Genomic DNA, 14,389 nt, shown 5'->3' with positions numbered 1-14,389 from the left:
AAGGCAAACGGCAAGAACAAATAGTGAAAACTCTGACGGACGGACAGGGAGTTAAGAGAACACAAACGAAGGACATAAAAGAGGTATTCCGAGAATTCTACCAGAATCTGTACACGTCACAGCGTCCGAGTGAAGAGTCACAGGTGGCATTTTTGTCAGGGATAACATTACCTACAGTGGCTCCGGCTGAAAAGGAAGCTCTTGAACAACCAATCACAACAGAGGAGGTGCTGAAGGCAATAAGAGATCTTCCTAAAAATAAAGCTCCAGGGCCGGACGGCTTTATCGCAGCATTCTACAAAACATACGCGGAAACATTATCGCCCTATCTAACTACGCTATTTAACACCTTCAAGTCAACGCGCAATATAGCCACATCTATGAATGACGCCAAGATCCTAGTATTCCATAAGAAAGGGAAAGATCCCGAAAGTCCCGGCTCATATCGACCAATCGCCTTAATCAACGTTGATGCCAAACTCTATACAAAAGTCCTAGCCAATAGGCTCGCACCCCTGCTCCCCAAATGAATCCACCAAGAACAATCAGGCTTCATCCCCAACAGTAAGACCCACGACAACATAAGACGAATAATCCACCTCATAGAAAAGACCAGAATCATGGAAATCCCATCGGCAATAATAGCACTGGATGCTGAAAAAGCATTTGACCGGGTAGAGTGGTCGATGCTATTCGCTATACTACGGAAAATGGACATGGGGGAGGATTTTATCGTCATGATTCGTGCAAATTACAACTCACCGAGGGCCAGGATTGCAGTCAACGGCGAACTCTCAGACCCAGTCATAATAGGCAGGGGAACAAAGCAGGGATGCCCCCTATTGCCCCTACTCAACACAATCTTCTTGGAACCCTTACTAGCGAAGATCAGAGCAGCCCCGGACATCAAGGGCATAGAAATGGGAGGACACACGCACAAAACGGCGGCATACGCAGATGACATGTTGCTGACCATATCAGACCCAAGCAACACACTTCCCCTCCTTATACAGCAGATAGACGACTATGGAGTGATATCGGTGCTGAAAATAAACAAGCAGAAATCGTCAGTAATGGCCCTGGCGGGAGACACAGAGGGAATATACAAGACAACTGAAGACCTAAACCTACTAAAGACCGAAGAAGGAGTGAAATATTTGGTAGTAATTCTGACCACAAAGATAAAAGACCTCTATAACAGAAACTACCCTAAACTCATGGAAGACGTAAGAACCGACCTAAACAGATGGAACCCTCTATCAATATCCTGGTGGGGCAGAATAACGGTCATCAAAATGACGATATTTCCCAGGCTCCTGTATTACTTCCAAGCTCTCCCCATCCGAATCCAGGTAACATTTTTCAAGACCCTCTCTAAAATCATTACAAAATACATTTGGCAAAACAAAACACTGAGAATGTCCCAACAGGTGCTCACTGCACTTAAATCCGATGGAGGAATGGCGCTCCCCCACTTCAAAAGATACGAGGCGGCACAACTGTGGGTCCTACACGAATGGATCACAGACAACTCAGAAAAATGGTGGGAGGCACAGGACAGAGCCGTTGCAAGATCAAATCTGCACCACCTCCTATGGAGGAGACCCGAGCACAGACATCACAACATCAAACTTAGCGAAGTTATGAACACCACCATGGAAATATGGAACAGAGCAACCAAGAAGGAAACCCTAACGAAGGATCCCGCCCCCTTCATGCCACTGTTCGACAATCTAGACCCCCCGCCCCCCGGACTGATGAAAGGATCCTTCAGGAAATGGCGCGAGGCTGACTGCACAAAGGTGGGTGATATGATAGAAGGCCAACAGATCAGAACCTTTTCAGATTGCCAGGAGCTGCTGGGCCTCACAGAAAGGGATAGATATCAGTACGAGCAGCTCCACCACTGGCTCTCAACACCAAGAATAACAATAGCATGGACAAGGGACCTCACCCCATTTGAAACATATATGTTGACCCAAACGGGGGAAAAAAATTTGTCTCTGCACTCTACAAGTTTATAAACGCCCAAGAAGAAAACATAACATGGCAGTACATGAAAAAGTGGGAAGTAACCCTAGGAAAACAAATTGCTAGGGACCAATGGACATACCTCTGGCTAATAATCCCAAAATGGACACGAGCAGTTCAAACGAGGGAAGCTTGGACGAAAGTGATGGTCCAATGGCACTATACGCCAGAGAGAATTCACAAAATGTTCCCAACAACGCAAGGGAAATGCTGGAGGGGATGTGATACCTTGGGAACCTGGAGACACATCTGGTGGGACTGTATAGTTCTGCAACAATTCTGGACGGATGTGAAAGCACAGATGCAGAAAATCTTCGAGGGCGCGGCCAATTTAGGAGAAGAGATATGGCTGTGCGGTATGTGGGCCCCCCGAGATAAGTCATTTACGAAAACTCAAAAACGGAACTTTATGGGATTCCTAATAGCAGCATGGCTAGCCATTGCGCAAAAATGGAAACAGAAGACCCCCCCAACTACACAAGAATGGCTCAGGAGAATCTGGAACTATGTAGCCATGGAGAGGATCTATAACCTTCAAGGAGACAGACAGAAGTTCACCACAGATTGGGGAGACGCCATGGACTTCCTGCAAAGCGATTATATATTGCAATGGTGCCCACATAACATCCGCATTCTTGATATGTTTACAGCTTAAAATGAACACATCCAAGAGTTGCAAAGACAATGCATAGACGTTTCACCGGAGGGGAGGGAGGCGGAAGGGGTGGAGGGGTTTGTGGGACTATGTTGTGTCCCGATGTTTAAGTTTGAAGAAATGCCAATAAAAATATTTTTTTTTAAAAATGAAAAAAAAAAAAAAGAAAAAGTGAGCTCATCATTCCCTGGAAAGCAGACCCTGCTGAAGATAAACCAAATGGCATGCATGCGTTGGAACGTGCCAAATGGAGTGATGAACACCGTTAGGGGGCGCGAGGTTCTATGCAGTGGAATCTGGTGGTAAGCGTTGCGCATGTCCAGCTTTTACAAAAATTGCCGCTTCTTTCATCATGAGCACAATTTCGTTGATGCTAGGGAGCGGGAAACTGTCGGTAATGACCTCTAAGTTCAGGCTTCTTAAGTCGATGCAAATTCTGAGGTCGTTGCCAGATTTCTTCTTAACTAGTACCACTGGCTCAACCACTCCGACGATTCTACTGTCTCGATGGTTCCTTCCTCGACCATCTTCCGGAGGTGGGCTTCTAGCACCGGTCTTGCCATAGCGGGTACAGATCTGACTTTGTGCTTCACCGGACTGCATTCAATTTGAGGCAGATTTTATGGACATAGTTCTTCACTTTCCCCGGGCTTTTCCGAAAAAAAAGGTCTGGAAAAGCTTCTCTGAAACTCTGCGCTGCTCCTGACGAGACCATGAGTACCTGTTCGGGGTGTGGGGGTCCAGTTTTATACTGAGTCTGTGTTGATCGTCTCATCCGAGCACGGCAGGGCCTTTATGCAAGAAATACACCTTGGTGGTTGTGGACCTGCACTCCTTGTTCCTGGCGGGACAGTCGCGATCATTCGTCATGTGTTTGGTGCTGGCACACCTGTAGCATTTTGGTGCATCTTTAAGCTTGGGGCCTTTGTCTCTGGGACTGTCACGGTTCTGTTTATCTCTGTGCCCTCTCCACTGCAACGCTGTTAATTTGGGCACTGGGGAATGGGTTCCCACTTCTTTGCGCCTACTGAAAGTTTCTTCTTCCACTCTGGCAATTTGAATGGCCTTGTCTAAGTTCACTTCCTTTTCTTGGATGAATTTGTCCTGCACTTTCCTGGAGTTTGTGTGAACAACCAGCATGCCACAGATGACTTGCTCGGCGTTGTCGCCAAAACCACAAAGGGAAGCCAGCTCCCTCATCCTGGTAATGTAGTCATCCACGGGCCCTTTCCCTTCTTGCTTGCGGGTATAGAACCTCAGTCTGTGTAGCACCATGTTCTCCTTATTGGTAAATCTCTTCCAAGATGCAGCGGATCGCCTCTTTATAGACGTCATTGCCCTCCTCTTCCTCAGGAATGGCTTTCAGAGTGGCAAAGATGCGCTGGCCTTCAACCCCCATTGCGTTCAGTAACATCGCCCTCTTTCTGGCAGTTGCGTATCCCACGCCACCTACAGCCTCCAAGTACCTGTAGAAAAGAGGCTCCAATTGTGGCCACGGGATAGCAGGGGTCCCTGGTGAAGGGAGGAATGTGGGGGGCGGTGTAGCGCTTTGCATGGTGGGCCTGTGGGTACTAAGAGTCCTTGTCGCCAAATATGTAGTGGTCTGAAGGAGTAAAACTGCCAACGTATTTATTTGGGACAGTTACAATGAAGGGGGGGAAAAACTCTTGTCCATGCGAGGAGGAGGCTGTACTCATTGTTCAGTCTATGTGCCTCCCAGTTGCTTCACTGGGGGCAGAGTGTGCCAGTAGGGCTGGCACACAGCAGGCTTCCAGGGCACCCAGGTGGCCTCCTATTGCCTTGGTATTACGCTCCTGGAAGCTGGGTCAGCTTTAGTAGGAGCCTCTAGTCACTGGGCTCCTCATATCAGGAGCAGCGCTGTGGCAGTGTGTATGCTCTGCGCTCCGCTGCCAGTTTGCCAGGAGCGCTGGTCCTCGCGCTTCTCGCGGCGAGACGAGATCTCACGAGATCGCCTGCATGCGATCTTGCGACGTCTCCACACCTATGCTCACTGCAAGCGGGATATGCCATTATGTTTGTAGCGAGCAGGATCGAAAGGGGTGTTCCCCAACAGCTGTCCAGGCCGAAGAACTTGAGGTCCATACCTCCTCAATACATTAACAATATTCAAAAGTATGCAGAATTGCGGGAGGAAGAGCAACCACAGGCTATAAGGATAGCAATACACTTGCTATGAGCGGGGTTAAGGAGGCAAACCCCAGAGGTCTCCCGCTCGTACTGCAGTCACAATCGACTTGTCTCTGCTTACCAGTGTGGTTCAGTAGTGGAGTAGGCTTCTTCTCCCTCCTCGCCACGAATGCGGCAATTCCACTGCCCCGTTCCCGATGGGGCAGTGGCTGCAGTGGTGGACAAAGGATGTTGGAATGGATGAATCCAAGATGTTGTTCCACCGTGAGTCCGAAGAGCCCACAGAACCCAAAGACACAAAGAATCTACGGCCGCTCTGCAGCGTTTTTCAGCTTATAAAGTTGTAACAGCAAAAGAGGACTGGGTGCCTCTCAGCGATCCAAAATGCTCAATAGTCCGACCTGCAGCGAACTGAGTCAGTGCCCAAAGACTCTGCTGCCTGACTCTGCGGCCGCTCCTTTTTTCAGCTTATAAAGTTTTTCAGCGCGTTTTTCAGCTTATAAAGTTGTCAAACCGCAAAAGAGGACTGGGTGCCTCTCACCGTTCCAAAATGCTCAATAGTTCGACCTGCAGCGAACTGAGTCGGTGCCCAAAGACTCTGCTGCCTGAGAATTCAGTTTTGACAAACATGACTACTGTTCCTCTTTGAGCATTGATTACTTCACATTTCCAGTGATTGTTGCAGTGTCTGCCTTCGCATTTCTTTGCGTTTTATTATAATGATGTTTTTTAAGTAACGAGCATTGCCATGGTACTGTAGACTGTAAAATCTAATAAACTGAGGTACAGGATTTCTATGCTGAGTCAGAGTTGTTTTGCATAATGTGACTACTGTACATAATGTTAACAATGTGTTTATGGTTTTGCATAAGGTGGAAGCACGGAAAAGAGAAGAGGAAGAACTAAAGAGAAGAGAGAATGAAACTGCATTCAGATCTTGGCTTCTAAAGAAAAAAGAACAGCTTATGGAAGAGAAACGAATACGGGAGGCAAAAGAGATGGAAGAGATGAATTGTCGGGTAGGTAATGTCTCTTTGTTACTGCTGTTCCTTGTTTTCTTTTTTAAGTAAGAGTTTTTGCAGCTATATATAATACAACAATGCATTTTGACTTGTAGCAATCCATGCCAAGCCAATTATATTTTCCCCCTTCTGTCTGCCTCCATTACACGTCTGCGCTGTTTTTTTAGAATTTGCCACATAAGTGCCGCTTGGGAGACACTTGGTGTAGTCAGAAACAAATGGTATGAGTGTGAACAGTTGATGATAAAATGTGTGGAATGATATGTACACAGCAGGACTTTGGCCAAGTGCCTCCCTTCCCTTCCCTTCCCTTGTGCTGTGCAGGCATTGGAGCCAGCATTTGCAATTTGGGCCTTTAGTGCTGTCCTTCAGATTTTGAAAGTACAAGCTCTTGGAGCAAAGTGTGTGGCTTCAACTTTTGTAATCTCTTGCCCTCTCGAACGAAAATTGATTTGTGTCGAGGTGCTCGACTGGAGAAATGGAGAAGTTTACTTTGCTTGATGAAGCTCTTAAAAATAAAAATATGATATTTCTCTGTTTTATTGCATCTCTGTTAATGCTTTACTTAATTGCCCTTTCTCAAGGCTTAGGGATTCCTCCATTTAGTCTTGCATTGTAGTTCAGGGTTTAATGAAAAGAAAATAGGCATATGGAGATGGACTGCGGAAAAATAGCTTTGAAAATAAAAATACATGTGAAGAAGTTGCCATAAAATAGTAAGTGAACTGACTTTTTTTTTTACAGAACAGCATTTTATTAGATGATTATTTAGCTTCATATATTGTGTTCATATATTGTTATACATTTTTAATAAACATCACATACACTTATGTTGAATATTAAGTCTTTATTTTTTATTTATTTTTATTTGGTTAGTTGAATTTAATCAACCTTTCAAATATAAAACATCTCACTTTACAAGATTACACATGTCATACATTGGTAACGAAATATCACAATCAACTAAACAAAAATGAATTAACTTGATGAATCAACACAAATAAATAAAAAGAATGGGAAATGAAACAGATCAGATGCATCATTATGATATTCACACAATGGCGGGGTGACAGCTTAAATCAGCAAACAGTCGGTTCAAGCATCAAGGAATTTAGAAAGTTAACAGTAGCTATTTGTATAGCTGAGCAGGAGGAGTTTAAAATAGCTGCCCAACAGGCTTGTGGGTCTGAAAGACCTAAATAAGTACACAATTTTGAGAAATTGATTTCTTGTTTGCCCCGAAGAGGCGCACATTGAGTAATCAGGTGGACAAGAGTCTCCTGGGTGTCAGGTGACAGACAGAAGCAACACTTATTCTCTGCTGGAGGTAAAAGCTTGCACCTGACTTGAATATCCTTAGTGATCCAAAGATTAAATCTCATGCGAAGAATGCTCAGGCGATATTGTGGGGTGGGTGAAAGGATCAAGTATGGGGCCACAGTGCGGATTTCTTTGTGGGGAAATCTCAGGCCATCCCCATCTTTGTATTGTAGGCAGAGGTCTCTAGTCATTAGCCAGTCAGTTTGATACATTTTAAATTTAGCTCTGTCCGGATTCGTGACTAGGATATCGATTGGAACCTCTGCAGTGACCAAAATGTTATATACCCTTGACAACCAAGTGTTTATAAACACATGTTTGACTGAGAACATGTATTTGGAAAGCAATTGTAAAATGGAGATGTGGGAAGTTGAGATAAGGCACTTACGGAAGAGTGCACACACTCTCCAATTGTACAAGGCTTGTAGGGAGACTAAGCCTAATTCGAATTGAATCCAAGGACAAGGTGTGCATTGTGGTAGGTGTAAAACCTGTTTCCAGAATTTAGCTTCCCATGAAATAAGAAGCAATGACAAATCTTCATTTGTAGTTTCAAGCCCATAAAGCAGAATAGGAGTGACTTTTAAGTTCCAAAATTGTAATAATGATGATAGAAGCATGGGAGATAGCATTTTTCAGTTTAGCAGACAAATGTGAAATATGACCAGATGCATGAGCCTTGCCCTCGAAAATCATTCCGAGATAAGTATAATGTGAAACCACACTCAGGGGGATCTGATTAATATGCCACAAATGGGTTAGGGGTTTGTGTGATCTTGGACAGAATGTTACAATTTGAGTTTTTGACGTATTTACTCTCAAATCATTGAGAGAGATGTAATAATGAAATGCATTAAGGAGCGTCTGTAATCCAGAATGGGTTTCGGAAATAAGGACCAAATCATCAGCATATAGTAATGCTTTAATTGGACGATTGTTAAAATTGGGAGAATCTGAAATGATATTGTCAAAGACAAGTCTCATGTCTTGAATGAAATAATTGAAAACAGCCGAGGCCAGCAGGCAACCTTGTTTGAGGCTGCGAGCTGTAGAGATGTTTGGGGATAGGCGCCCATCTGAAGATAGACGAATTTGTATGGAAGTATCAGTATGTAATGCAGAAATAATATCAAATAAAGTGGATGGGCACTTGTCACGAGAAAGTTTAGTGAGAAGAAGCGATCGGCTAACAGAGTCAAACGCCACGTGCAGATCTACAAAAGCAAAAAAAATGTGTTGTTTAGTGCCATGGCATTGTACCTTTAGTGCATTGAGACAAATTAGATTAATGGTGGTGCCTAAGCCTGAAACAAATCCTGATTGCTGAGGGCCACGAAAGTGAAAATTAGAAGTCCATGTGTTAAAATCACGGAGAATAAATTTACAGAAAGGTTTGCCAGGCGCATCAAGAAGTGCAATAGGGCGTTAGTTTGATGGTAAACTACGATCGCCCTTTTTGAAAATTGGAATGATTAAGGAGGTTTTCCATGAAGGGGGAATTAGTTGATACTTCAGAATGTTACAGAAAATTATGTATAAAATATGAGCCCATTCATGAGGGTGTGCCTTGAAAATCATATTCGAAAGGCCATCAGGGCCAGCAGCTTGAGACGAACTGGTTTTCATAATTCGGTCTCGGATTTCAGATATTGAAAAGTCAACTTCCCAGGGAATAGAAGAATTTGGATAGAATTTAAAATTAGAGAATGTTGCATCAGCATATAATGCTGAGAAATGAGTTAGCCAGGCCAGATCAGAGACTCCATTGATCTGTGAAGCGCCCAGTGAATGGGAAGTCTGAGCATGGAGTAGTTGCCACATAGCGCTGGAATTGTTGTTCTTCATTGCTCTTAACATTACTTCACTGTCATGTTGGAAGAGGGAGGCCCTTTTGCTTCTGAGCCAATTCTTGTATCTGGTTTTAAGGGTAGAAAGGTCACGACCACAAGAGGTCGTATGATATTCTTCCGTGCCCTGCGATAGTCGCCCTTTGTTGATTGCACGGACAAATCGAAGGAGTGCCAATGTCTAACATTCAGTTTTCTCAAGATGGTGAGAGAATTGGTAAAAGGGCTCAACAATTTCAAATAGTGAAGATGATGTGGAGATTGTGCATGATATTCAATACTATGTTTAAGAGATGATAAAGAAGACAAATTCCAGCGCACTCGAGATCTAGCAGAGTTGGTGAGAAGTTCTGGTAAAAAGTATTGGCTTTCTTTATGTGAATAAGACCACTGGAGGCTCATGGAAAGTAGATGGTGGTCACTATGGGTGAAGTCCATGATGGTGAGGCTGTCTATATGATGGAGCATAGAGGCATCGACATATATATAGTCGATGATGCTCGAACTGGTTCCTCGGTGCCATGTGCAACGAGGTGGGACGTCACCTGGGACCGCCCCGTTAACCATATAAAAATTGGATCTCATCATGAAAGAGGACCACTTGAGGGTTGACTGATTTGAGCAGGCTTGATTCCAGCAGTCAAGATTTATATTGCCCAGAACAATTGTGTGTGAGATATGTGGAGTAATCAGAATTGTATCTAGAATAGAAGCTAAACCATCAAAAAAGGTCTCATTAGTTTGTCCAAGAGGATTGCGATAGATGTTAACCAATGCAATCGTGAAAGTTTGATGGATAATCTTCACCAATTGGATATGAGCTTGCACTGAAGCCCAAGGTGAGACTGAGAGGCCCATCTGAGAGTTGACTGCGACTAGTAGGCCTGAAGACGGTCTGCCTTTGGTGGGCAGAGCTCGGAGTAAAGTTAGATCAAACCCATCCCATACAGGTGGGGTCAGAAGCCAGGTTTCTTGAAGGGCTACGATATGATGAGACTGAGACAGATGAGACATTAAAATATGAAGGTGTGCATTGCCTCGAGTATTCCAGCTGGCAAGTTTCAGCGATGATAAAATTGGGACATTTGATGGTTAAGAAGGGCAATAGGTAGTCGGTGTGAAAGAATTGATAGATTTGTGAGATGTGCCTTGATAAATGTTGACTTTAGTCTTGGTCGGTTGAGATAGCTGCGAGGTAGATTCCGGATCTAGGGCTAGGAGAAAACCTAATTCGAAGAGTTGCATTTTGTATCGCCAGATTGTATTCCAGACTAGGCCAGATGGAATACGGAGTCTAACCACAGAAGAACAAATATCCGAAACAAATTCAATCTGGTCTATATCATGAGTCGTGATATCGTGTAAATCTTCAATGTCTCCGAAGATGTTTAAGACACTCGCGCGATTGAGATCGTATTTGGGAACATTTCCCTCTTGACACTTAAGAATAAAAGAGTGAGAGGGAGTGCGAGTAGGAATTGAGACTTTGGATACGGGTTTGATGAATGAGCTTACAGTAGCCTTTTTTGTGGAGGACGACATGAGGCACGAGCGCAATGCAATCTCTTCATCATGCATTGTTTGAGCTGAGACAAAAGGCGGAGGGTGCTCGAGGTCAGCATGATATGCCTTGGGAGGGACCAATCGCGATGCTAAATGGTGTAAGGCTCACCTGATTCTCGCAGAGGCGCCGGTCTTGACTGGGCGACTACCGTATCTTCAAAGGTGATGTGTAGCACCCGGTTGGCTCTTTGGGCTGGACCTCTGTGCACTGTATGCCTGACTTCAAGAGTAAGATGTCTGCAGACAAAAAATATGGTATTAATGAACTGGGGTTATTGGGGTGTCCCTATCTCTTCCCTTTTTTGCTCTCCTGTAGACCCCCAAAGGTTAACGCTCTCACCTTAGGTAAGTGAATGCCGAGCTCTCCATCTGCCTCGGGGCAGGGTGCTGTAACCAGTTTCTTCACTGGATCGGTAGCGCAGGCCTCTTGACTTCAGAGGACTGCTGTCCGTCGTTTACTGCACGAACGGTAAGTTTCGAGTAATTCTATTGTCTTTAAAGTCTTTAGCAATGATGTCTCTTGTTTTGCAGGTTCCGGCGATGGCGGATGACGGGCTGAAGTGAGTTGAAGATGGAGTCCGTATGATGAATAGAAGCGCTTGGAAGCACGTAAATAAGCGCTTGTTGCCTGCTTCACGATGCGCTCTAACTGTCTTTTATTTTGCAGGTACGAGTTCGGAGCGGCTGCAGGGTGCCGGAATACCCACTGGGGTTGATGTGGAAAGGAGTAATGGCACGTGAGTATCAAAGTTCCCCAATGTCTTTAAACGCACCTTGTTTTGTCTTTCAGATGCAGGATGCAGCGCCGAAGGCCTCCGGAGCGTGCGAAGAGTCGGTAAGCTTTTGTCTTTCAGATGCCGGAATGCAGTGTGAAGACCTCCGGAGCGCACGAAGAGTAGGTAAGCCTTTGTCTTTCAGATGCCGGAATGCTAACCTGTTCTTTCTTGTCTTTATAGGTGTTGCTGAAGACTGGATTCAGGATGGTAAGCCTTTTTCCTTAGGCCCAGGATCCGATACAGAAGACACGATGAGCGTTCTGCTGCAGAGGATGCAGAATAACGCAAAGCAAGATTCATCCACCGGGTGTGGTTTAAATAGCCTCCTGTAGTGCTTAGGTGTCTCCTTCCACAGCCACGCCTAGGTAAGAAAAGAGTTCCTGCTTTCCAGAAGAGTTCCAGTGTTCTGAATCTAGGGAGTGGCTCCTGCCCCACCCAACAGGAAAAGTAGTTCCAAACAGAAGAGGATCAGAGGCTCAGCTGGCAGGCAAGTAAGCAGCATGGTCTGCTGCAGGTAAGTCCACCCAAGCATCATGAGCCCGGCGCTTCCAGCGCTGGGACTGGGCACATTTATGAGCCTGGTGCCACTGGCGCCAGGACTGGGTCCAAAAGGTCCCAATTGGGACTGGTTGGCCCTCGGAACCTGGGTTATGGATCTGCTTCCAAGGGAGTTGGGAAAACCCTGACCTTTTGGAAGCAGAGATCATGACAGTACCTCCCCTCAAGGCCCCTCCCAAACCGGGCTTCTCCGGGGGTTTTGGCTTGTCAGGAAATGTTTGGTGAAATCTTTTGATTAGGCGAGGAGCGTGGACATATTCAGCAGGTTCCCAGGATCTCTCTTGGGGGCCGTAGCCTTTCCAGTCAATTAGGTAAAATAGTTTAGATTTGGAGATCTTGGAGTCCAGAATGCTTTTGACTTCAAACTCGAGTTCTCTATCAACTAGGATGGGTTTTGGAGATTTAGTTAGTCGGGTTTGAGGTTGCACGGGTTTTAATAGAGAGACGTGGAAGACCGGATGTATCTTCATGTGAGGGGGCAAATCCAACTTGACCGCTACTGGGTTTATTATGGTAGTGATGGAATAGGGACCAAGGTATCTTGGGTTGAATGTGCGTGGCCCTTTTAGAGGTAGATATTTGGTGGATAACCAGACTTGGTCCCCTACTTGATATTGAGGGGCTTCCTTCCGATGTTGATCTGCTCCTTTCTTGTATTGTTCTTTAGCCCTTTGAAGGTGAGAAACAGCTTCCTTAAAGGCTTGGGTGATTGTAGAATGCAGGTAGTCTACTGCTGGTGTTTCAAGATCTTGGAGGGGATCCAACTCCGAGGTTCGAGGGTGACTGCCGTACAAAAGAAAAAACTGTGTTTTCCCAGTTCCCGAATGGACAGAGTTATTGTTGGCATATTCGGCTATCCAAAGGATGTCTTTCCAAGTTTTTTCAGTTTGTTGCAGCATGCAGCGTAAATACTGTTCCAGAGTTTGATTGGTCCTCTCGGTTTGTCCGTCGGTCTGAGGGTGGTTACTGGCCGATAGTCTCACATCAATTTGAGCCGACCGACAGCAACTTCGCCAAAAATGAGAAATAAATTGACTACCTCGATCCGAAATTAGAACCGAAGGAAAACCGTGTAGACGGACAATGTTTTCGAGAAATTCTCGGGCCAGAGTTGCTGCTGTTGGCAAGCCTTTGAGCGGAATGAAATGCGCCATCTTGGAGAATAAGTCCACGATTACTAGAATCGTATTGTATCCGGAGCATGGAGGTAGATCGGTGATGAAGTCCATAGAAAGCGTATGCCAAGGGCGAGGTGGGATGTCAATAGGACGTAAGAGGCCTGCTGGTCTTTCCTTTTGACTCTTGTTTTGGGCGCATACTCCACAAGACATTATAAAGTCTCTAATATCTTTTTTCCAAGACGGCCACCAGAAGTAGCGCTTGATCTTTTCTGAGGTCTTGGCCATACCGGGATGACCTTCCATTAAAGAATCGTGATAACAGGAGATTACTTTTTTCTGTAAATCTGTGCTGGGTAGGTATAATCGTTCTTGGAAATACAATAAGTTGTCCTTTACTGCAAAGTCCTTTCCCTGCAGATGCCAGTTCTGTATGTCTGCTGGAGTTACAAGTTGCCTGGCTTTATCCTTAACTTCCTCTATGGATTCTGTGGCGATTACACCCAGAATTCTTTGTTCGGGAATGATTGGTACAGGTTTAGGGTTGATCAAGTGTTCTTCCACTCCCATCCGAGAAAGGGCATCAGCTTTACCGTTCTTTGTACCAGGTCGATAGGTAATTATGAAGTCAAACTCGGCAAAGAATAATGCCCAACGGAGTTGTCTAGAGGATTGGGCTTTTGCGGTTTTCAAATATTGCAGGTTTCGGTGGTCCGTAATCACAGTAACGGTGTGTCGGGCCCCCAGCAGATAATGCCGCCAAGCCTTAAAGGCAGACTTGATAGCCAGAAGTTCCTTGTCAGTAATCGTGTAATTGATTTCAGGAGGCGAGAATTTGCGGGACCAAAATGCCACGGGATGCAACTGATTGGTTACCGGGTCCTTTTGTGATAGAACTGCCCCCATGGCAAGGCTTGAGGCATCAGTTTCCACGATGTAGGGGAGTTCGGGGCAAGGGTGTTTTAAGATTGGTGCAGAGATAAATTTAGTCTTCAAATCCTGGAAAGCTTGTTCCGCCTCGGTAGACCATTCAAAACGTTTGTTTTTCTTTAACAAGGCAGTGATGGGCTGGAATATTCGAGAGAATTCGGGGATAAACCTGCGGTAAAAGTTAGCGAAGCCTAACATGCTTTGCACACCTTTTACGGAGGATGGTGATGGCCATTTGAGAACTGCATCGACCTTCTTTGAATCCATACGTACTCCGCCAGGTGATAATATGAATCCCAAGAATTCAACTTCAGTCACGTTGAAAACACATTTTTCCAACTTAGCGAAAAGTTTGTGTTGACGCAATCTTTCGAGGACCATTTTCACGTGTTTACGATGTTCAGATTCCGATGAAGAATAA

General features: G+C 45.1%; 1 protein-coding gene across 2 annotated transcripts in view; it reads left to right on the top strand.

Annotated features, from left to right (window-relative positions):
* The window catches only part of CCDC181 (coiled-coil domain containing 181), a 472,735-nt gene that overhangs the window by 270,480 nt on the left and 187,866 nt on the right, over nt 1-14,389 (top strand). For both annotated transcript variants that reach the window (XM_069636478.1, XM_069636479.1), the window contains exon 4: nt 5,707-5,853. In XM_069636478.1, coding sequence (XP_069492579.1) covers nt 5,707-5,853 — 147 coding nt within the window. The remainder of the gene's footprint in view (nt 1-5,706; nt 5,854-14,389) is intronic.

The sequence above is a fragment of the Ambystoma mexicanum genome, chromosome 7p (assembly GCF_040938575.1).
Source record: "Ambystoma mexicanum isolate Mex_15411 chromosome 7p, UKY_AmexF1_1, whole genome shotgun sequence".
Lineage (NCBI taxonomy): Eukaryota > Metazoa > Chordata > Amphibia > Caudata > Ambystomatidae > Ambystoma > Ambystoma mexicanum.
The sequence above is the reverse complement of the archived record's forward strand: the minus strand, read 5'-3'. Positions and strand labels throughout refer to the sequence as shown.